The sequence below is a fragment of the Puma concolor genome, chromosome B1 (assembly GCF_028749965.1).
Source record: "Puma concolor isolate L17-30 chromosome B1, mPumCon1.1.hap2, whole genome shotgun sequence".
NCBI lineage: Eukaryota > Metazoa > Chordata > Mammalia > Carnivora > Felidae > Puma > Puma concolor.
The window spans coordinates 80,530,801-80,556,009 of NC_141670.1; the positions used below are offsets into that span (position 1 = coordinate 80,530,801).

Here is a 25,209-nt window from a genome sequence, read left to right on the forward strand (position 1 = left end):
AAATCACAGTAGTTTAGGGACAGCATCCCACTGCCCCTTCACCCCAGTAGTCCCTAAAGGCTTCAGTATGTAAAAGTACAGTTCGGTACCAGGTGGCTTGACTGTTACGCAAGACCCTCATGTTGTAGCCTAATGTTTCAGACCTCATCAGCTTGGCGCTACCGAAAAAGGCTGTTTTTCCCCTAAATTCAACTTAGGTTGTGAACTCAGAGGACTCAGGTTCAAGTCCGAGATCTACCTGTTCCTGTGTGACCTTGGGTAAACCCTGTAAGTCTCATTTCTGTATTTGTTAAATGGGGTGGTTCGCATTCCTCCAACAATGATATGATGACCATCTCAGAGGCTCAATAAGAACAATACATGTGAAAGAATTCTGCAAACTGAATCTGCACTACATAAACATTAGTTACTTTGGACTGCTATAATTGGTAATCATACATGGAAATGTCCCATTTATGCACACCTTAATGAAAACAAGGATAACAGAAATGAATTTACCCCTCTTTATCTATTCCTGATGTTATCTCCTGCCATTTAATGCTATTATTTGGACATTACTTTTGTTATTGTCATGGCTTCTTAATAATGGGATAAATAAAACCGGTGGCACATTGTTCTGTGTGCTAATTTTCCTTCCAGCCCATCCGGTGCGGCTGAGGGATACTTTTCCTCCCTTCACACCACTCCACGCATTCTAGACAGGAGCGAGGGATTTATGAACACAGTCTATAGTAGTTGAAAATATCAAATTAAATATTCTCCTCTCCTCAACATGAATTATTGTAGTGTCACTTGGAATTGAACACGATGGACCAGGTACCAGTGTTGAAAACGTGAGGTCCTACGGTTTTCTTTCTTGCTGGGGGAGGGGCTGGGATGTAGAAGTTGAATAGTTGAATCTGTAGTAAACAAGAATATCTTCCAATAGCACAGACTGAGTTAATTATAATGCCTGTAATGCCCAGGAAAGGCCTTTAATGAAAACATGCTCTCTGTTGCAAATCTCTAATCAGATGCAATAAAATAAATCACTGCATGACTGAGCATGGAGTTTTCTTTTCCTTTATGTTTTAATTGCTTCAGGGTTGGGGCAGAGTTTTCATATAGATAAATGAAGTAAAATCCATGGCCTCTGCTCTATCCATACACATATTCCTTTGACAGGCTCCTCTTCCCTCCTGACCAGCCCCAAACTTGAAGTGTATGACAAATGCAGAGCATAGCAGCAACTCCATAAATGTTCTCAATTCTGGTGCTGGGTGCCCTCAGTGACCAAGGGGGATGGAGAAGCACTTCTAATTAAAGCAAGTGGCCTGGCAGAGCAGTTAAGAGCATGGGCCCTGAAGCTCTCCTTGGACTTAAGGCTCTGCTATGTTCCTGTGTGACGTTGACATGTTGATTAACTTCACTGCTTCTCAGTTCCTTCCTCTAGAAAATGAAGACAGTGATGGCAGCTACGTCAGGGGATTTCTGTGGGCAACAGAAGAGATGATCCATACAGAGGGATTAGCAGAAGTAAGTATCTGGAAATGTGAGATATTTGCACAGCCTATCATTATCAGTCTCTACGTTTTGTCCTGTTTTTCCACGAGAACGTGAAGGATCATCCAGGTCACCAGCTGCAGAGTGCTGGAAGATGACACAAGCTCAAAAGACCTCATTCTCAAGGAAATTATTACCTGGAAGATGAACAGACATAATAGTTCCTAAAGGAGCTGTAAGCAACGTTCTGTGGGAACTCAACAGAAGGAGACAGTGGTATGGCACCATGGCAGAGAAAACAGGCTCTGGAACCCGAGCCTGGCATAATTTAGACAAGTTAACTGTGGCCTCAGAAAAAACTGGACATGAAAAGAGAATCTATGCCATATGGTGCATGTGAGTATGAAATGAACTAATCCACACAAAGCACTTAGAACAGGGCCTGGCCTGTCACAGATCATAAATGTTAGTTCCCATGAGAGACTGTTCCCACTATTCTGCACTTCCATGGGAAACATGGGATTGTTGCTACTCCTCGCTGTCTGTATCTTACACTGTTGAATATTCAGTGTTTCCATTTTTGCTGAAGTCATAACTTTTCTAGAATCTGAGATACATAGCTGTTAACAACAACCAGGTGGAGGAGGGTGGGGGCGGGGAAGAGAAAAAATACTTTTTGAAACCAGAGTTCCAAAGTCACGAAGGTTTTTCCTTAGAAGAAAGATGGTTCCCCCAAGACATGGGCTTCCTATCCTCAACAGCCTCAGTTACCTGGAAGTTGGAATGAAAAGAAATGTCTCTTTTGAATAACTCTGTTTGCTGTAAGGATACCAGTCTAGAAGCAGAGGCCTTGAGACTTCTACTCATTTTGCATGGGTAAAACCAAAGGATAACTATGGAGAATGATGGAGAAGAATTAAAATTCTTTAAAGGAGGAACATTAGAAGGACTCAATATCAAAATTACACACGTTAGTGCCAAATATATGTGCCAATACTTTAAGATTTAATTCATAACAGAGAGAAGATTTATGTTGGAAAAAATGATCCCTAGCTTTTCCTGACTGGAGAAAAGATTTCACACATGTGTTATGAGTGGAGACTTACATTTTCTTGTAACAAAGTGCAAGCATAGTTAATTATAGCCCATAAGTGCTCTGACCTGGACACAAAACAAGGCACAAAACCTAATGAAAATGTTTTATTATTTCTTTTAATCAGCAGTCTCTATGCAAGTACATGCCGGTACTTGTTTAAAAGAAAGCTGCAGGCAAACCAAAGCAGAACAAAGCAAAACAAAACAAACTGGTAGAGATCTCCACATACAGATTTAGGGAGTAGCTACAAAAGACTTATCAAGAATTGGTGATAAGTAGGAAAAAGGGAAAACCAATAGCATATTTGAAGGCATGCAGCTTATTTAATGATTTCATGTCATTCATGAGTTCTTCAAAATCTTAAGAACTGGAGTTAGTTCTTCATTGTCAAGTATGACATGTGGTCATAAGAAATTATCCTATGTGTAGACAGAAACAATGGCCCACCTAATGTACGGTATGCAGCATGAAGAAATGGTACTCTTGTGTCTTTGGGAGGAAAAAAGTTGATGCTGAAGCTGACATGTTACAGTACAAGAGGTTCAGGTGATTTTAAATATTTAATAACAGAAATTCATTAGACAATAAAACTTCAAGATTTCCAGTAGCTGACACATAAAGTGAAAGAGGAAGACATACCTAAGATGTCCAAATTACCAGTCATGTAATAATAACTTCACATACAAATGACATGCACTTTAACAATTTGCCATTAAAGTTTTAGAAGCTTGGCTGTCTTCTGGGAAGTGCTACGTGTGGTATAGAGAGTATTAAAACCGTAAAAGTCATATTTAATGGGAAGAGAGAAGAATGGAACATCCTAAAGGGGAAGTTGGAAATCCTGACTTCCAGCTTCAGCCCTGTCAGAAATCTTTGGGCTTGCTTCCCTCCTCTGCTGAATAATCTACTTCTGGTGCAACATTTCTTATCTCTAAATTCTCTGCCTGCTCAGAAATTGTGTGATTTTTTTTTTTTCACATCAAAACTCCATCTATAACTGGTTTCTCCAAAACTATTATCAACTCAATTTATCCCTAATCTTAGCTTAATCTTTCCCTTCATTTTACATAATTATTTTTTTTCCCAAATTCTCTTTATTTTTCCAATCAGTGACTGTTTCAGTCCTTTTGCCTTTTTTTTTTCCTACCCAGAAGGATTAAGGATGTCAAAACCTGTGGAATCCCATAGATTGAAGCATTGAGACTATTTACCTTGAATGAATCAACAATACTTTATTACTCTCTAGGGAAAAGCTAAAATATACAGTACACTTGTCAGTGAGCTATAAGCATCATATTTTAAATATAATCCTGACTATATATAAAATGCAGGAAAAAATAGTAGGCAAGTAGCTATTTTAAGCTTCCAGTCAAGGGTCTGTTATAAATAGTAGTATAAAATTAGGGCTTTTAAAAAAGTTTTGAAAATGAGTTTGATTATTATTTTGTCTTACTTATAGTTAGTTGGAAATGATATAACATTAGGTTGTGCTAGTCAAGACCAATAGATTATAAGCTAGTTTTGCTTCTAATCTTGATATTTGATATGTGCTGTATCTCTAGTGTAAGCATTTTGTTTATTTTTAGTGCTACCTAGAACAGAAAACATATAAATTTGGAATCTAATGTAATTAGCCTACAGTGACATCAAGATTCCTTTTCTTGATCCTCTTGATTACTTAAAGATGCTTATGCTTGTCTAAAGAATATTAACTGTCATGAAAACCAGCCATTTAATCGAATGCTATTTTAAAATTTTTCTCTTATGATTTTTAAAATTTAAATCCAAGTTGGTTAACATATAGTGTAATAATGATTTCAGGAATAGAATTTAGTGATTCATCACTTACATATTAACACCCAGTGCTCATCCCAACAAGTGCCCTCCTCAATGCCCATCACCCATTTAGCCCATTCCCCCACCCAACACCCTGCCAGCAATCTCAGTTTGTTCTCTGTATTTAAGAGCCTCTTATGTTTTGTTCCTCTCCTTGTTTTTATTTTTGCTTCCCTTCTCTTACGTTCATCTGTTTTGTATCTGAAATTCCATGTGAGTGAAATTACATGATATTTGTCTTTCTCTGAATGACTTATTTAGCTGGAACTTCAGTTCCATCCATGTTGTTGCAAATGCCAAGATTTCATTCTTTTTGATTGCCGAGTATTATATATATATATATATATATATATATATATACCACATCTTCTTTATCCATTCATCAGTTGATGGACATTTGGGCTCTTTCCATACTTCGGCTGTTGTTAATACTGCTGCTATAAACATTGGGGTGCATGTGCCCCTTTGAATCAGCACTCCTGTATCCTTTGGATAAATACCTAGTAGTGCAATTGCTGGGTTGTAGGGTAGTTCTATTTAATCAAATGTTATTAAGACAAGTTTGGTAAACAACATTATCTTAGATTTTTAAAGTTCTATAATTTCAGACTTAGGACAGGTACTTAGAGATCATCTATATCAGTGGTTCTTTTAAGTGTTGTCTGCAACTCCTGAGGATCCCTGAGAACCTTTGTACGATCAAGAGAACACTAGCAGGGGGCGCCTGGGTGGCTAGGTCGGTTAAGCGTCCGACTTCGGCTCAGGTCATGATCTCACGGTCCATGGGTTCGAGCCCCGCGTCGGGCTCTGTGCTGACAGCTCAGAGCCTGGAGCCTGTTTCCGATTCTGTGTCTCCCTCTCTCTGTGACCCTCCTCCATTCATGCTCTGTCTCTGTCTGTCTCAAAAATAAATAAACGTTAAAAAAAAAATTAAAAAAAAAAGAGAACACTAGCAGATTATTGCCTTTTGCCTTGTTGGTACAAAAGCAATGGTGGGGAAAGCTGCTGGTTCCCTTAGCACAAATAGAGACAGTGGCACCAAACTGTTTTAATAGTCATTGTATTTTTCACCATCACACACTAGCAACAAAAAAAATTGCTGCTGCAAGAGTAATGGTGAGGGGTTCAGTGGGGGCACAAGATACAAGAGCAATATACAAACACCAGTTGCATTTCAATATTCCAGCTCTGAAAAATCCAAAAATCCAAAAATGAAATTAAGAGACAACTTCATTCAAAGTAGTGTCAAAATTAGGAATACATTTTACAAAAGAAGTGTACGACATGTACTGAAAGCTACAAAATATTGGAGAAATCAAAAATCTAAAATACATGTTTATTGTATTTGGTAATACAATATTGGAATTTGATAATTCCAATATTGATTGGAAGAATCAATATTGTGAAGATGGCAATTTTCTCCAAATTCATTTAAAAGGTCCATATAATCCCTATCTAAATTGAAGGAAGTGAAAAAGTTTATCTTAAAATTTATATATAAATGTAAAGAATCTAGAAAAATTAAAACAATGTTGAAATGAAAGAACAAAGTAGGACTTACAATATGTGTTTAAAAACTTACTATAAACTATAGTTAATCAACACAGGATGGTACTGGCAAAACAATAGACACAGAAGTCATTGGAACAGAAAAGAAAGTCCAGAAATAAACTCTTAACATTGATCATCAACTGAGTTTTGACAAAGGTGCCAAGGCAATTCAATGACTAGAGGGTTTTCAAAAATGATGTTGGAACAATTGTATATGCCTGTGCAAAAAAATGAACTTAGATGCTTACCTCATACCCTATGCAAAAACTGTGATCAAAGATCTATATGTCAAAAGCTAATACTATAAAACTGTTAGAGAAAAACACTGGAGAATTTTTTTGGTGACCTTGGCTTAGGCAAAGATTTCGTAGATATGACACCAGAAGCGTGATCCATAAAAGTTTGATAAATTGTATTTAGTCAAAATTAAAAATTTTTGCTCCTCAAAAGACACCATTAAGAAAATGAAAAGAAAAGCCACAGAGTGAGAAAACTATTTGCAAATCATATATCTGATGAAGGACTTCTGTCTAGAATATATAAAAAAACTCCTACAATTAAAAAATATAAAGACTAACAAAAATTAAAAAGTATAAGAGATTTAAATAGACAGTTCACCAAAGTATATATAAAAATAGAAAAGAACATGAAAATGAAAAATACTGAACATCTTTAGTCTATTTGGGAAACAGAAATTAAAACCACAATGAGAGACCACCATGCATCATTAGAATGGCTATAATTAAAAAGACCCATAATAAGTGCTGGTGAGCATGTGGAGAAATTGGAACTGTCATGTAATGCTGATGGGACTGTAAACTGGTACAATCATTTTTTTATATTAATATGATCCAGCAATATTATTCATATCCCTCCAATGTTACTCATTTGTATTTAGTTCTATGCAATTTTATGACATGTGTAGGTTTGTGTATCCACCACCAGTCAAGATATAGAACAGGTCCTTCACCACAAGGATCCTTTATGATGTCATCTTAGATCCACACTCACCTCCCCTCCCTTTTCCATTCCTAATCCCTGGTAACCATTTATCTGTCCTCAATCTGTATAACTCTGTCATTTCAAGAATGTTTTATAGGGGCGCCTGGGTGGCTCAGTCGGTTAAGCGTCCGACTTCGGCTCAGGTCACGATCTCAAGGTCCGTGAGTTCGAGCCCCTCGTCGGGCTCCGGGCTGATGGCTCAGAGCCTGGAGCCTGCTTCCGATTCTGTGTCTCCCTCTCTCTCTGCCCCTCCCCCGTTCATGCTCTGTCTCTCTCTCTGTCTCAAAAATAAATAAACGTTAAAAAAAGATAAAAATTAAAAAAAAGAGAATGTTTTATAAAAGAAATCATATAATACATAATCATTTGAGATTGGCTTTTTCACTCAGCATCCAAAATTGTTCATCCAAATTATTATATATATATATCAATAGCTTGTTCCTTTTTAATCTTGAGCAGTATTGCATGAAATGGATGTACCATAGTTTATTTAACCACTCACCCACTGTAGAACATCTGAGTTGTTTCTGGATTCTGGCTATTACAAATAAATCACTACAAACATGCATGAACAGGTTTTTGCATGAATGTAATTTTCATTTCTTTGGAATAAATGCCCAAGAGTGCAACTGCTAAGTCTGACAGTAATTGCATGGTTAGTTTTTCTTTTTTAAATTTTTTAATGTTTATTTTTTTTTGAGAGAGAGAGAGAGAGAGAGAGAGAGAGAGAGAGAGAAACGTGGGGGGAGTGGCAACGAGAGATGGAGACACAGAATCCAAAGCAGGCCCCAGGCTCTGAGCTGTCAACACAGAGCCCAATGCGGGGCTCAAACACATGCAAGATCATGACCTGAGCTGAAGTCAGATGCTTAACCAACTGAGCCACCCAGGCGCCCCTGGTTAGTTTTATAATAAACATCCAAACTCTTTGCTAGAGTGGTTCTACAATTTTTCATTCTCACCAGCAATGTATGTTTATTTTAGTCATTCTTACAGGTGTGTAGTGATATCTCACTGTGGTTTCCATTTTGCATTGCCCTAATGGCTTATGATGTTGAACATCTTTTCATGTGTTTATTGGGTCATTTATATGTCCTCTTCAGTAAAATTTCTATTTGTATCTTTTCCCCATTTTCTACTTGGATTTTTTTGTTGTTGATTTTTGAGAGTTTTCTATGTATTCTAGATACTAGCCTTTATTGGACTTGGCAATTGCAAATATTTTCTCTTAGTCTGTAGGTTTCTTTTCATCCTCTTAAGAGGGTCCTTTGTAGAGTAATCATTTTAAGTTTTGAGGAGGTTCTATTTGTCAATTCTTTCTTTTATAGATTGTGCTTTTGCTATCAAGTCTAAGAATGCTTTGTCTAGTCCTAGATCCCAAATATTTTCTTTCTTTTTGTCCCTAAAATTTTATACTTTTACATTTTCATTTAAGTTCATAGTTTTTAAAAAATTACTTTTTTTTTAACTTTATTTATTTTGAGAGAGATAGCACAAGCAGGGGAGGGGCAGAGAGAGAGGGAGAGAGAGAATCCCAAGCAGGCTCCATGCTGTCAGCACAGTCTGACATGGGGCTCGAACTCACAAACTGGGAGATCATGACCTGGGCTGAAATCAAGATTCGCATGCTTAACCAACTGAGCCACCCAGGTGTCCCCCCAAAATTGTTTTTACCTGTGGTAAAATATACATAACATGAAATTTTCCAAATTAACTATTAGTCATAGATCATGGATGTCTTTAGCAGAGAAGAGATAGTTTGAACGGAATGAGGGGATGCACTGAGGATCAAGGAACCTAAAAAGGGATTGAATGATAGACATTAAGCCCTAAGGCACTTGCTTTTCTCTACTCATTCATTTATCCAAAATTCCTGGCAGAGAAATAACATGTTATTAGATGTCTTCAATTCTGTACCAGTTTTCTCTTCTGGACTATTTCCACAAACTTAAATGTTTATCATTTCATGAGAGTTAGAGTTACTGCAAATAAGTAAAAAATTTCAAAACCACAGTAGAGATAGTCTCTGGTCTATCAGCTGAGAGCTGCTTTTATTATATCAACCTGAACACAAGACCAGTTTGAATTAGTATCTCTGTAAGATTGTAAATAGCTCAGTGTTCTGGGTCACACAGTCAGAACTAAAGATGTTGACTCCTAACATTCTGAGAGTCTCTGCTCCCTGCTTCTCTCCCTCCCTTCCTAAATATATATGAACTGTCTTCTGTCTACCTGATGAATTACATAGTGTCTAAGAGTTGAGTCCCAGGGATGCATCCATCACCAACTCTGTCTTCTTTCCTCCATCCCCTGTAGCACCTTCTTCTTTTCCCCAACAATTGAGAAAAGGACTATATATACAGAGAATATCTGTACCACAAAATTGCACACACACACACACACACACACACACACACACACACTGTATAAAAAAGGAACACAGAGTATTTCTTATCCTTTCTCCACTTTCCCCTTTGTCTATGACATGGCCCTTCATCCATTATCAAAGAAAAATTCCTTGAATTTTATAGAACAGAGATAAAAACATTCATTTATTTTAAAGTATGTATGTAAATTACATATGACCATGTAATTTAAGTGGCATACCAAATAAATATACAGTGATTTTCTGATCCAATAATTTCAAGTTATGTAAAGTTTTTGTCTTTAAAATCTTTAGGGAGTACCTCTTTTTTTTTTGTATGATATTTCCCTAAAATAAATGCAAAAGTCTTCTTTACTTCTTTTTCCTAACTGAAACATGAATGATTGCTGAAAGATCTGGTCACTTGGTTTAGTGCTGATCTTAATTATTTGAAAGACAAGATAATGAACAGCTCTAAGATCATGACAAAGAATTTAAAACTTATTCAGTTTTGATGAGAAATGCATGATTTATCCAATAGGTTTCACGGATACCTGGTCACCAAGACCCTCAATGAGGCCAGAGTTCTGATGTGTGATAACTAAATGGGGGAGAGAAAGAGATAGTAACAGCCCTTGCCTGTTCTTTTTTAATGATTTTATTTATTTATTTATTTATTTATTTATTTATCTTTTAGAGAGAGAGAGCAGGAGCAGAGGAGTGGGGGCAAAGACGGAGACAGAATCTTAAGCAGGTTCTATGCTCAGCATGGAGCTCACTGCAGGGCTCTATTCCAAGACCCTAGGATCATGACCTGAGGCGAAATCAAGAGTTGGACGCTCAACAGACTAAGCCACCCAGGCACCCCGGGTGTTCTTCTAATTGATGTTAGTAGTCACTTCAGGAGCAAGCCTACCATGCATCATTGTGCCTAAGGGGACTCCATGGGATTAGGGTCCCTCATTATTTCGTACAAAAATAATGACTTGAGAGATCAAGTGATTTATTTAAGATCAATTACAAACCATTTAAAAAAAAATTAATTTCCTGGGATTATGCCCATTTACTATTTTGGGAGTTGGAGACATAAGCCACTTAAAAATTTCAAAGGTTATGAAGACATATTAATATTTCTGAAGTTCAGGTTTTGAGCTTTGACCTACTATGGAACAAAATGGAGGAGAGTGAGAGGCAGGGATGAAAGGCAGGAACAGGGTAGTTAGTGAGATGCCACAGGGGTTGATAAACTGTTTTTGTAAATGGCCAGATAGCAAATATTTTAGGCTTTGCAGACCATATGGAGTCTGTCAACATGATTTACTTAAGTAATGGGTATGGCTGTGTTCCAATAAAAGTTCATTTACAAAAATAGGTGTTGGGTTGGATTTGGCCCACTGGTCGTAGACCCACCCCTGGGCCAGAGAATGAGGAGAAAGCAGAAATGGTGAGCACTCAGTGCTTGCACATGAAGCTCTGGAATATCCCTTTTAGTGTATAGTACTTCCAGATTTACTTCCCCTCCTTGATGGTGGCCCAGGAGATGGAGGCAATTTTAAGGTCACTCTATAACACCAATGAAAATATTCCTATGAAGCTATTTCCATGGAACAAAAAGCAGGAGAAGTTTCAACAAATCACCTAAGTTTAAATGCATATTCATAATATTGCAAAACCCAGTGCTCACACACATTTCACTCACTTCTGAATACCTTCTGGGAGTATGTATTATTTGCGCTATAAGACCATTGTAAGTTGCATTTGAAATTGAGTCAGTGGTTTTGACAAATAAAATTTCTTTTTAGGGATGCTGCAATGCAAACCTTGTGGATGATATTATGAGGGATTTTATTCTGTCTTCATAAGCTGCAACTTGGTAAATTTCTATAGCAACCTTCCCTTAACAATCTTATTTTAATAGTAGTAACCAGATTATAACTAAACCTCCAAGTTTTACCTAGCAACTGGCACACCCAAGATATGTCATTTAACAAAAATAACCTCAGAGAGATTGTGTGGAAAATTTCATTAATTCAACTTAAACTCTCATAACATTTACTGTCTGCAATCATTGTTTTTTAATTTGTGTTTCATAGTGTGTTTAGACATTTTATTTTTTTAAAAGTTTTTTATTTATTTTGAGAGAGAGAGAGTGGGAGAAGCAGATAGAAAGGGAGAGAGAATCCCAAGCAGGCTCCATGCTGTCAGCACAGAGCCCAACACGGGCTCAAACCCATGAACAGCGAGATCATGACCTGAGCTGAGATCAAGAGTTGGACACTTAACTGACTGAGCCAATCAGGCACCCCTGAATATTTTTTTTTTTTTTTTTTTTTTTTTTTTTTCAACGTTTTTTTATTTATTTTTGGGACAGAGAGAGACAGAGCATGAACGGCGGAGGGGCAGAGAGAGAGGGAGACACAGAATCGGAAACAGGCTCCAGGCTCTGAGCCATCAGCCCAGAGCCCGACGCGGGGCTCGAACTCACGGACCGCGAGATCGTGACCTGGTTGAAGTCGGACGCTTAACCGACTGCGCCACCCAGGCGCCCCCACCCCTGAATATTTTTAAATAAATAACCATTTATTATAGCAGTAATGGAAAATGCTGAAACCTTATTTCTGTATCCCTTGAAATTAATTTGACTAATTTTGTTTCAGCTGCAGATACTCCTTTGGGAGGAAGAGAAATGGCAGTGTTTCTATTTTTAAAGAAAATGTTAAATAGGTGTTTCACTTTTAAAATGCTTTTCATGTGTGTGCATGTTTGGTGGTCTCAAAAACTTCAACAAAATACCAGAGTATAAGATTACCCTGGCAGTTAGGCTAATTTGATTGTATACGTTTGTATTCTCAAACAGAATGTGTGCCACTCAAAGTCATGGTTATCCTAGATTTGGGTTTTCTATAGGCACTTAGTAAATATGTGAGTTGATGTGGGGATTATCCATTATAGAGGCAGATAACAGATTTGTTTGAAAGCCAAAGAAGAATTACAATGAACACAATTCACACATATGCCACACAGGTCTTTAGAGCATTCAGAATTAGAAAAAAATTCTTGTTTAGGCAATGCTGCCTAATTCTTTTTTTTTTTTTAATTTTTTTTTAGCGTTTATTTATTTTTGAGACAGAGAGAGACAGAGCATGAACGGAGGAGGGGCAGAGAGAGAGGGAGACACAGAATCAGAAGCAGGCTCCAGGCTCTGAGCCATCAGCCCAGAGCCCGACGCGGGGCTCGAACTCACAGACCGTGAGATCGTGACCTGAGCTGAAGTCGGACGCTTAACCGACTGAGCCACGAAGGCGCCCCTGCCTAATTCTTAATAGTGTACCATGCCCTGGTATAGTTTTCCAAAATTACTGATCAAAATTTAGATTAAAGATTTATAATCAATATTTATATAAAAATATATATTTAATATATAGGTATATTTTGATATGCAAATATTACATACATCTTTTTATATATACCTACGTAGGTCATATATGTGTATGTGGGTATATATATTTCAGCATATGTATGTACAGAAAGATGCATATGAGAATTTCCATAGAAGTACTATTCATATTAGCTCAATTTTAGAAACCGTTTAATGCCTACATAGAGTGGATAAATTGTGGCATACTCAGACAAGGAAGTAAGTACTATAGAGTAATGAGAATGGATGAGCTACAACACAACAATGTGGGTTACTCTCACAAACGTAATGTTGAACAAAAGAAGCCATACAGAGAAGAATATATATCATATGATTCTATTTATATAAAATACAAAAATAGGCAAATTCATGCCATTAGAAGTCAGGAAAGTGGTTGCCTTGGGAGTTAGAGTGATTCATGACTGAGGGACTTCTGGGAGCAGGTAATGTTCTGTTTCTTGATCCTGGTTACACATATGTGTTCGTTTTGTGAAAATTCATAGAGTTGACACTTATGTACATTGTTCTGGATGTATATTATACTTCAATAAACTTTTTAAAAAGTTTACACAGTATTATGGCTCTTAAATGATGTAACATTCCCCTAATTTTCATAGGTTTATTTTTTAATTTTTTTTTTTTTTTGGTAAATTTTTTTTTTTAAACATTTATTTACTTTTGAGACAGAGAGAGACAGAGGATGAATGGGGGAGGGTCAGAGAGAGAGAGGGAGACACAGAATCTGAAACAGGCTCCAGGCTCTGAGCTGTCAGCACAGAGCCCCACGCGGGGCTCGAACTCACCAGCCGTGAGAGCATGACCTGAGCTGAAGTCGGACGCTCAACCGACTGAGCCACCCGGGCGCCCTCATAGGTTTATTTTCTATAAGAAAATCAAATTTGGGGAAACAATGGAAATATGCAGAAAAACAGCATTTATGACATAAATGACATTATTTTAAGGGATAATTTTGGAGTGTTCAGGACATTTTTTATTTTATGAAACTAAGTTAAAAATTCGCAGCAAAGATGGTTCTCTCTCTCTCTTCCTTCCTTCCTCCCCTTCCCCTTCCTTCCTTCCTTCCTTCCTTCCTTCCTTCCTTCCTTCCAGGTACAGACATTTAGCATAATTGCCTCATCAGCTAGAAAACTCATGTGGGATGGGGCACAGTATATTGTTCAGTACTTGGCAGAGATGTGTGCCCATCCCATTCCTTTCATACTCTGATAGGCAATGACTTTGGACATTTTTAACTTGTCCAGTAATTATTTGCTTTACTTGTTGCTTTTATAACTAGGGATATTAATAAACTCCTTACTTAGTTTTAGATTCAATGGACCACTTCACAAAATATATACTTCATATGTACATTTTTTTTCAAATTGAAGATTTCTGGCTTCTTTTTATTTTTTTAACGTTTTATTTATTTTTGAGACAGAGAGAGACAGAACATGAACGGGGGAGGGGCAGAGAAAGAGGGAGGCACAGAATTGGAAGCAGGCTCCAGGCTCTGAGCCATCAGCCCAGAGCCCGACGCGGGGCTCGAACTCACGGACCGTGAGATCGTGACCTGAGCTGAAGTCGGATGCTTAACCGACTGAGCCACCCAGGCGCCCCTCTGGCTTCTTTTTAAATATCAGTTGAGACATATTTCCCAAACATCATCCATTGTGTTCCACATTCCCCTTTTAATTCCTGTGCATCTGGTAAACCTAGGAAGGAAGGTCTAGAAATGCAACATTTAGTTTTAGCAATAAAATCTCACATTTCCACCCCAAATAAAACTATGGGCTAGTCACAAACACTCATTTTTGTCTCATGTCCACTGAAAAATTGCCTGGCTCTCCCAGAAATAACTGGGTGAGACACCTATTTAGCAAAATGTGTCCCTCTGAGCAGATAAGCAGATGTATATGTCTAGACAATCAGCTCATCAAGAGCTCAACCTTTGTTTTATTATTTTATTTTCTGGTTCCTTTCTGTCGGTTGACCTCACCAACATGACGAGTATAGAATACAAAAATATGCTTACCAGATGTGCCAATGCAATCTGCAAGATTTACAACATAAATACTATTCTGAAGAACAGTCTCTGTATCATACACATTTTCCTTTATGATGTTTTCCTTCTGTCTTAAATAAGCAACTAAAGAAGTTATTGGATTTAATGGAGGAGAGAAAAGGGTCTGACTTTATCTTTGAACATGGTCTTTGAAAATATATTTCTGTACCAGGGATGGCATCTGGATGACTGGAAAGTTTGCCCTATGAAGTATACGGAAGAGAAGTGGTATGGCTGCTTGTCCTACAGCATGGTCTCCGAGATCAGACTGGATCCAAATCCCGGCACTGCCACTTGCTAGTTGTATAACCTTGAGGAAATCCTTAAAAACTGTATCTCAGTTGTGGTGCACCGTGGGTTTGTTGTGAGGATCAAAAAAGTTAGCCTGACACAGGGCAAATGCTAGTTAAGCTTCAGGGAATACTATTCTCACAGTACATATTGGTATACATAACATATTTTAAGATTGCATATTTTTCCTTCATTGATTCAGGAAGTGCTTCTCAACACAGTAGAGCGAATGCTCTTGGTAAGATATAAACCAAATCATGTCACTAATCTTCTCTTGACCTTCTAAAAGCTTTCTATCTCACTCAGAGGAAAAGGCTAAGGGCTTTATAAAAGGTGCACAGGTAGGGTGACAATGTTTAGGACATGATATTTTTAGGACAATCCATGTTTATGCCTATTGTCCAGATGCAATTATTGATGACAGTGTCTCTTTTCACTCTCAGAGTATCCTGGTTTAAATGATAAAATATATGGTTACCCTATTATTAGGCCCTATGTTGTCTGCTTCCCCCATCACATAGCCTACCGCCTATCCCTGTGACCTCATGTTACTACTGTCTCCCTTCCACTCACCACCATGGCCTCTTTGCTGGTCCTTTAACCGTCCAGACACATTCCTGCCTCAGGGACTTTGCCTTTGCCATTTCCTCTGCTGGAATGCTCTTACCTTAGATAGTGGCATGGAAAGTTTTAGGTTTTTTATTCAACTGTTATCTTGTATTGAGGCATTCTTTAGCCACCACTCTAAAATTAGTATCTTTCCCCCTTTCTATTCCTCTTTCCCATTTTACTTTTCTCCTTATCAGTGATATATGTGAGATATTTATTTATTTAACTTGCTTATTGTCGTATTCTTCTACTTGAATGTATGCTCCAAGAGGGCAAGGATGATTGTCTGTTTTCCTTTACTGCTATTTCCCCAATGACTGGTATATAGTAGGAGCTCAGTAACTATCTATTGAATGGATAAAGGAAGAACATTTAGAGAGGAAAGATCTGATGTCACTGAGTAACCAAATGGCCAATCCACTGCCATCCCCATTACCTTCTAGAGTAAAATAGGGCTCATATGTTTAGGATTCATGTTATGAGAATTATTTGACCAGCTTCCATTACGGACGCTCTTTTCTAAGTAAGTTGTTGGAAAAGTTGAGATGGGAAACGATGTCAACAAACCTCATACAGAGGTTTAAATTCTAAAAGTAACCTCTCAATTTGCACATCCAAAAATAGGATTAAATCTTTCTGAGGGTACACTTGGATCGCTGCTTCCTGAGTCCAGGAACACCGGGGACTTCAAACCTTCCAAGTTTAAGTAAACATTTCAGAGCATGTGGTCTTGTAAAATTTTTGATGTTCAAATTTAAAAATAAGGCTACCAAAAATTAATATGGAGTGATACTTACGTTTAGTCCCGTTACCGAATTTAATCTCAACTATTAACTTTATAATGTAAGAAAGTTTTTCCAAGAAAAGCTAGACACAGTTAAAAATAAAAGTGTAGCTATAGAAAGCAGTTATTTGAACTCCCAGGAGAATATGGTAGCTACAGAAAGCAGTTGTAGAATTTCTGGCAGTATATCAAATTTATTTTGACAGAATTTCTTAGAACAGTCCACACTTAATCACTCTAGTCTTAGAATCAACTTCAGACACAGAGAAGTTGATACCCCACCCTCTTTCATTTTAGTTAGCACTCTCTTTATACCAACTGCATACCCTTGTATGATAATAAAGAAATAACACTCATATCCTAGCAACTCGTAGATGAAGACACGATAGAAATATTTCAGAATGAAATAGCCCGAACATCTGCTTGTACTGCAAGCGCTCGAAGCAGTGCAACATTTACATCCCCTCCCCAGCCCTCACTATTTTATGTTAAATTTAGAACACAGCAGCCTCTTCCATGAGCTGAATGGTTCAATGGGGGAGTATCATCAGCCATGATGCTTCTTTACATCTCCACACCTTCCTAATGAGAACGGGACTGAAACCATCTCTCTCTCCTCAGCCATGGGAACAATCTTGCAGTTATGGATGGTTTCCATCCCCCCACCTCCCTGAAATAGGAATAACTGTGGTGTGAGCCAAATGCTGAGGGTTAAGAGAGTAACCTCACATGAGAATAATTACTTAACATGAGCATGAGAGAAGGCAATGAGGTTCCCAGACACAGGAAACGAAAAGTCAGAATGGGAGGTAGAGTTGGAGAGGGTTCTGAAGCCTTTCCAGACAGCAACTTCCTTATAACAAACAGTAAATTGGGTAATAAATTTATCACTCTGTCATTTTATGTGTACAGATATTCTAAAATCAGCTAGTTAGCATAATGAATTTTTTGCAATGCGCATGTGTCTTAGCAACGCCAGAAACTCAAACTCAACCTATTTCCTGTTCTCTGAAGAGCAAATAAAATCTTTAGTGATATGAATGTTCATTTTGATATCCCAAATCACGTGTAGGTTTAATATTCCAATCAAAACCACAATTCCAAGTATGCTCAAAGAATGCATATTGCACAGAAACTTTGAAAAAAGAGTCCTCAATTTATTATATGTGCCAGAGAGAGGAAGGTAACACAGTGTCCGGACATAGGCAGAAGGGGAAAATGACCCTGTTATGTGCTGCTCTGCTTTGCGCACATTTCCCTCAGATTTATGGACCCCGAGACGTTGCTCATTTGCAAGAAAAAAGTAGAAATTCAATAAATTCAAAAAGGAAGTCAGCTTTTAGATCTTGAATTGCATGGGAGGAAAAACACTCTTATAGAAGCAAGTACCAGTACATGTTCTTATTTTACTCATTCATCAAATATTTTTTAACTTGGGTACAATGCTAGATGCAGGAGATACAATGATAAATGAGAATTATGGCAGCCTGTCTTAAGGAACTTGAAGTCTAGTGGGGCAGACAGGCAAGCGAACTGGCAAATACAACAGAGTGTGCGTTAAATGCTATTTCAGGGTTAATAGAGGGTGTCGTGGGAGCGCATGAGAAAGGCACTAACCCAGTTTGGGTTATAGATACTTGCCAGACAAGGAGATGTTTAAGCTGAGATCTGAAGAATAAAGCAGAATAAGCCAGAGGAGGCCTGAAGGGAAAATCTGCCAGGTAGAGAGACCATCTTGGTATTCTCAGACAGGCCAGGTTAGCTCCAGGAAAGGGAGGTAGAGGAATGTGTACAGAGAGAGGCCCAGGAGGGAAGGCAGAGGCAGAGCTACCCCATAGGAAACATTTAGCTGCAATGCACCAACAAGGGGCAGAGATCTTGGCCAAAGGACACACTTTTCTTTATCAAAATTCAGGGAATATAGTTTTTATCCCTAATTTTATGGTTATAGTACTATTACTGGAGTACATAAGAAGGATATGTTTTTATTTGCTTGATGCTAAGTAAAAGGGAGACACCATCATTATCACATAGGCAATAATCTGGTGGGTAATTTGATCAATTTGGGGGAATAAGATGCGTAGACCACAGATAATTTCCTGTGTCTTGTACATAAATGAAGATTCCCTCTAACAAATTGTCATCATAATCATCAGTACCATCAGTATTTAAACTGGAAGATCTCAGAGAAATCTGATAAGAAGTCAATTTTAACAGTAAAGACCCTGAACAAATCAAGTTATACCAAAAAGCACTTACTGAATGACTACTATGTTTGAGACACACAATCTATAAGTTGTGGTGATTTATTTTTTAGGCAAAAGTTGCCTTGGTGATTTGATGTGTCAGGAGACAACTTTGGTATGGCTGCCCCAACAACAGAATGGATTCCAGTTGCACAAGATGTCAAAGGCTGTGTGAACATGCAGATAACTGGCTCCAAGCAAACGTCTCTGGTTTCCACATTGCTCAGATCCTCTGCCAGAGCAACATATTGAGTCTTGACTTTCCATTGCAAAATATTTCTGATAATTTCAAACAGAATTATATCTGTTTATTTTTCATTGTTGTCCTCAATAAGAGGTGGATGCTTAGAGTGGTCCAAATTAGTAACAAACAATCAGTTACTAGATTCTGCCACTTGCTGGTTAGCTTCTTCTCACAAACCTGCTTTACCCTACATGCTAAAAAGAGACGCTATTCACCTACAGTATCATCTATGACATCACTAGTTTCAATGCCCAGCTCTGCGTGTGACAGATTTCTATGCTAAGTCATTGGACTCCACTTCTTCCCTTGGCCACCATTTTAATCCTTTGCAATCTACTTCTCTCATACACATATTTCCCCACATTCCTGTTTCTACTAAAGGGGCTGAGCTACAGTGTTTTATGGGCATATCTGTGTGCAAACATGGGTGAGCTGTTATCCTGAAAGCACATGATGCCAAGCTTTGGCTGGTTACCCATGCATAAACATCACTTTTAGAGGTTCCCCTCTATTCAAAATTATAACCCATCTCCCTATAGATGGCACTCTATGGCATTAACATAATCTCAAGAATCATTAAAGAGTACAATTATTAGATTCTGCTGTCCTAACCTATATTGGCATTTAGTAGTTGGGGGTTATTTGTATCCCTAAGATACAAGGTTTTAATTGCTTTGTCATTGTAATGGATGTAAACAATTTATACACAGATCAATGTACTGGCTAAATTTGTGCATTTCTTGAAAATTCAGGATATCAGATAATGTAATTTCCTCACACATAAAATCCATCATCAGTTTAGGTGACAAGCATGAGTATTTGAAAGGGTCGGTAACTCTTTTCCCTTCCTCTCTCCTGTTTTGGTCAGTCTTCTCTTATAATTAGTGATATTATGCTTTTTGCATAATTAAGAATTAGAGTAATCCTTTGATAACGTTAGTAACAACTTTTCCCCAACATTGCCATTTGCAAGGCCCTTGCATGCTTGAAAACCAAGAAAGTAACTGGCATTTATTTGCTTCCTTTGGTTCCTTCTGCTTTGGATTTTATTGTCTCAGATTGTCTGATTTTATCACCAGGTAGTGTGTCTGTGTGTGTGAGAGTACAAGCTAGGGCCAGAGGAGACTCTCTCCACTTTTTGGCTTATTTCTTCTTTATGCAACACATGTAACTTTGGACTTATTTTTCAATTTAGGATCTGTTAATGCCTCAGTAGCAGTCCTTCAGTGACTAGACCTAGCCTCTCTGAGAATGTTATTATTTTTTTAAATGTTTATTAATTTTGAGAGAGAGAGAGAAAGCATGAGTAGGAGAGGGACAGAGAGAGAGAGAGAGAGCAAAAGAGAGAATCCCAAGCAGGCTCCCCGCTGTCAGCCTGGAGCCCAACGCAGTGCTCAATCTCATGAGACATAAGGTCATGACCTGAGCCGAAACTGAGTCAGACACTTAATGGACTGAGCCACCCAGGCGCCCCTCTGAGAATGTTATTTAGTTAGGTGCAGTGATGACATTTTGACAAGAGCTGTGCCTGCACATTGGCAGCTGGTAGGAAGTAGGTAAAGTATGGTCAGAGTGGAGAGGACCTCGACTACTAAACATGGAAGCTCCTGGGTGATTTTTATTAAAATGACACTCGGTAAGTAGAAGTGAAGACCAGTATAGGCTGGAGAAAAGAAACCCTGAAGATAGGGAGATTGATTAGGAAACTTTTGGAAATCAGATGTGGAGGGACCCCCTCTTCCATGCTCACAGATCGAGAGCCACTTGGCACTAAACACCATGGTAAAGGGAGATGGACAGCTGCTGCTTCACCTTGCAGCATATGCCATGGTCAGAGGAGTCCACAGGTCTGATAGGTGAGACTTCAAAGCATCAGACTCTTACAGCAGGAGGCAGCTGCAGACCAAAGGCAGGAAGGCCCAGAGCTCACATCACTAGGAAGGATTTCTCTGGACTCTCCTGGGCAGATATCAGGGAAACTACATCTTCTCGTCTCCCAACTCAGAGAAGATGACTGACAGAATGAGGTAGAAATAACCCCTAAATACTGGGAGGCTTTTTAGCTTAAATGTTTTCTTCTTTTCCTCTGGAAGAAGATTGAAATAACTAAAGCATGTATGTATTTTTTTAACCCAAAAGGTTTACTTTCTAAAATTAATGTTGGTTAAATGTCTCATTATGTGAGTTTTAGAAAAACAGTAATTACACAAATGTACCCCTGCGATGTAAAAGCCTGTCAAACTGTCTACATTGTATAGAACTACAATAAAGGATATAAAGTATTAGAGTCCCAAAAGGAAGAACCATTTGGTCAAATGAGGATGTGTAAATTATTATCCATTGTTATATGAATGTAAAACCAAGTTTTATTTGAATTTTCACCAACTGGGGATAGTCCAGACGGTCTGGCTTCGTGTGTTGGTCTGGACTAGAAATGATGTTTAGTCTAGTGACTGGCAGGTAGCACCTCAAAGAGATAAGCGAGTGTCTTTTCCAGCAGTCGCAAATATTGGTTTTCCAAAAATGTTCTTTGCAAATGGTCAAATGGGAATAATTAATTCAGAGATAGTTAATTATTCTTCTGAGGCATGATGGGTTGGTTAACAAGTATATAAGTATGAATAATCAATGTTTAATACTCTACAACATAACTACTAGAGTAAAATTTTGAATAAGAGTCATATAAATACTTTAAATCTATTAAAGAAAGATGTCATGAGAAAGCCTCGTGTTCACACACATTATTTCATAAAGAGAAAATTAATAACCTTTAAAAAAATTTAAGTTCTATAGCATGTGCTAAACATTTTAAGTTAATTATGCATTTTCAGTTTTGCATCAAAGTTCAGTTCTAAAATCCCATTTCAAGTTCAAGTAGAAAACATATGTTTTCATGCCATTCTGTGAAAAGAGATGGCATATAATTTTTTTTATCATTTGTTGTCTAATTTCTCCTATTTTGCCAACAATATACTTGAGTACTTTTGAAATGCTTTTTATTTGTAACGTTCGAGACTGTAATCATTGTTTTCATCTTTACTGTCAGCACTTCATTGTATCACCGCTTTTCCTGGTAGGCGAGCATAGTTTTGCCATAGTTTAAGTGTATTTATTGGAAACCGAGAGACTCTTAGTTAAAATTTATCATGTCTTCAAACAAAACTTGCTACTTAAAGTCATATTTCAGAATATTATTGCTCAGAATAGTTTTGTTTTTATGGATAAGACATAGAAGAAAAAAAAAAGAAAGGCTGAGGAAAGTACTTTTCCTGGGTTTAGAATAAAGACATTCCATAACATCTGGCATAGACCACGTAATTTTACTTGAATTTTAGTTCACTTGAATTCTTGCAGCCATTTTCCCCTCACAACCACTAGACCAAATACGAAACATCTAATTCCTTTGGGCTTTACTTTGTTTTGGTACTAACCAGTCCCTAAAGCAAGATGATCACAGTGACAGTGGGTGAGTTATCTTCCCCTCCCACTGAGGCATCACTTTTGTCATATTTGTCTTGGGATCCTTATTGCCTAGCTCAGGGGCAGGCACATAGTGGGTACTCCACAAATAAAAACTCTGTAAACTGAAGAAATGAAGAAGGCAACAGTAAACTGAGGCCTATTTTAAATGGCTTTAGTGACACTGTTCAACAAGGTCAACACTGAGCTGAGATCACGTGGACCTCACTATCTCCAAGTCACCGAGACAACTGAGAAAAGCCAGCGTACCCTTTGGCTTCCATCATCAATCCAGATCATCAAAATAAAACAGGTACTTTCATTTCAACATGTACCCTGGCTATCTGGCCACTGAATGGCATCACATTAAAAAGGTTACAGAAACTGAAGAAATACTTATTTTAAGTATCTTTTGGGCTCAATAGATCTCACCCTGAAAACTGAGTCTCAGAAAAATCCAGTTTCTTCCCAAGATTGCCCATCCACTCAGCAAGCTCAGGGCTGGCATGAGAATCTGCTTCATTAAAGACCGTGACTTTGAATAGTCTTCCCCAAAACGCGATTTTGTGAACAATTAAGTTAGCAAATAAATGTAACATTTAACAAATAATAAAAATGTTAAAGGCCACCAAAGTTGAAGGCTGCAGAAATCACTCTCCGTAAAAACACAGACTAAAACTCCAAAGGTCTGCAGCAACTCTCTTACTGTGGAATCAGAACGTATGTTCAAACCTGCAAATATAGTTGTGGTTACTTCCTACCTTAAACACATTGATAGGGAGATCAATGACCACATAGATAAGGTCTCCAAGGGCAAGGCTGGCTATCAGCGCGTTGGGGCCATTCCTCATACACTTGTTCTGGTAAATGATCCTGAGCAGAGTTGCATTCCCCACCATTCCCACGATGAAAATAGTACAAGATATCACAGTGTTAATGTATTTGAAAGCTGAAGTAATCTTAGTCTGCTGTGGGCAATAGCTGTGCATTGAGCCATTGCTAGGTAGGGCCAAATTAGTGGGTCGATGAGTGGTAACGAGGAAGCTGAGCTCTGTCCCACGAAAAGTGGTGAAATCATCCACTGGAGTACTTAGGTTTGTGTTGTAGCTTTCAGGATTATCACTGATCACACATCCAACCAGCGCTACCCAGAAGGACACCTTGAGGCAAAAGGTTTCCATCGTGATGCAAATTTGAGGAAATGTCTCTTACTACCTTCCCTTTATACACTTGCTTTTTTTTTTTTTTTCACCTGGAAAAGAAAGGAGGAAAAATAATTGGTTACAAAATCCAGCTGCCAATAATTGTAGTCAATGATTATTTACTGCGTCAGGTAAAAAGTAATATATATTTGGTAATTAGATAAGATCTGTGTAAGGTTATCCCACGGCAGGGAAAAAAGACAAGATCAAAGCTCCATTATGGCAAATTCTCTATCTCTATCTCTATCTCTATCTCTGTCTCTGTCTCTACGCCCCTCTGCTTCCTTCTCTTTCTCTCTCTCATCTCCATCCATGATTATATCTAGATTATAATATGGATGAGGACATATGGGTTCTTCCTTTAGTAGATCAAAAGTTACTTTTTTCTCTCCATTACACTGGCTGATAAAAATCTGAATTGCAAAAATCTTCAAGAGTTGAGATACAAAATTTTATTTATTAATGGAAGAGAAAAGGCATTATTTGCCGAGTAAAATTTACATGGTATCAAGGCATAAAATTGGCAAATTCTGTAACTAACAATTCAATATTCCAAAATGTGTTCTGTTGTACACATGGTAAATAATGAACATGGGGTTAAAATGTAGCACAGGTAGTTATTTAAAGTGTCATAAAATGCTCTTTTAAAATCAGAACTCTGGTTAATACCACCAATACATTTAACAATCTTAGTTTCGATTAAAAATTATGTAATTGATACACACCAAATATTCATTTTATTGAAAATCTTGATGATTAATGTGTACAGTCCACCTCTCTGACAGGAATTTTTTCTCTCTCTCTTCCATTCTTTAGAAATTATTATCCCAATACTTGCCAGCAAGTGAAGCTGGTAATAATGGCTTTCCAGGCCAGGCACAGAATTTGGCTTTCCAAGGGCTATCTGTCTCATGCTTTCTTTGAAACATCCTATGTGGTTACATTTGTCACACCAACTGTGCTGAGCACTTCACATGCATGGTGTTGTCTAATGCACACCATGCCTCTGTGAGGCTGATGCACAGTTCCTCTAGAAACATAGGGGACCAGAGGCTCAGTAAAGGCAAGGAGCCTTCAGGTCCACAGGTGGTAGTGGCAATGTTGATTCTAAGGCAGGTTTGTCCAACTCTGAGCCTAGGCTCTTAGCCACTAGACCACACTATCTCTCTCTCATTCTTGTGCTTTCTTAGTACCTAAAATGTTTCAACAGTCTCCCAGTTTCCATGAAACAATAGATTTGGGAGGGTGATTACTTGTTTCCAAAAGATCATTTGTTTTCATTTTTTGTTTTCTTGTTTGTTTAAGTGACTTGCTGACAGCAAGTGGTCCTTCTTGCTCAGAAGGATACTTTAATCCTTAAAAGACATTGGAAGGGCACCTGGGTGTCTCATTCAGCTAAGTGTCTGACTCTTGATTTCAGCTCAGGTCATGATCTTGTGGGTTCGGGAGTTGGAGCCCCACCTCGGGCTCAGTGCTGACAGCATGGAGCCTGCTTGGGATTCTCTCTCTCCCTCTCTCTGCCCTACCCTCTTCAGTCTCTCTCTCTCAAAATAAATAAATGA

The 25,209-nt window shown here is 38.0% G+C and overlaps 1 protein-coding gene across 1 annotated transcript in view; it reads right to left on the reverse strand.

Annotated features, from left to right (window-relative positions):
• Positions 1–23,709, reverse strand: part of EDNRA (endothelin receptor type A) — a 59,449-nt gene extending 35,740 nt beyond the window's left edge. The window contains exon 1 of the mRNA XM_025921467.2: positions 23,207–23,709. Within this exon, the coding sequence (XP_025777252.1) occupies positions 23,207–23,626 (420 nt within the window). The 5' untranslated portion in view covers positions 23,627–23,709. The remainder of the gene's footprint in view (positions 1–23,206) is intronic.
• Positions 23,710–25,209: the final 1,500 nt, after the last annotated feature.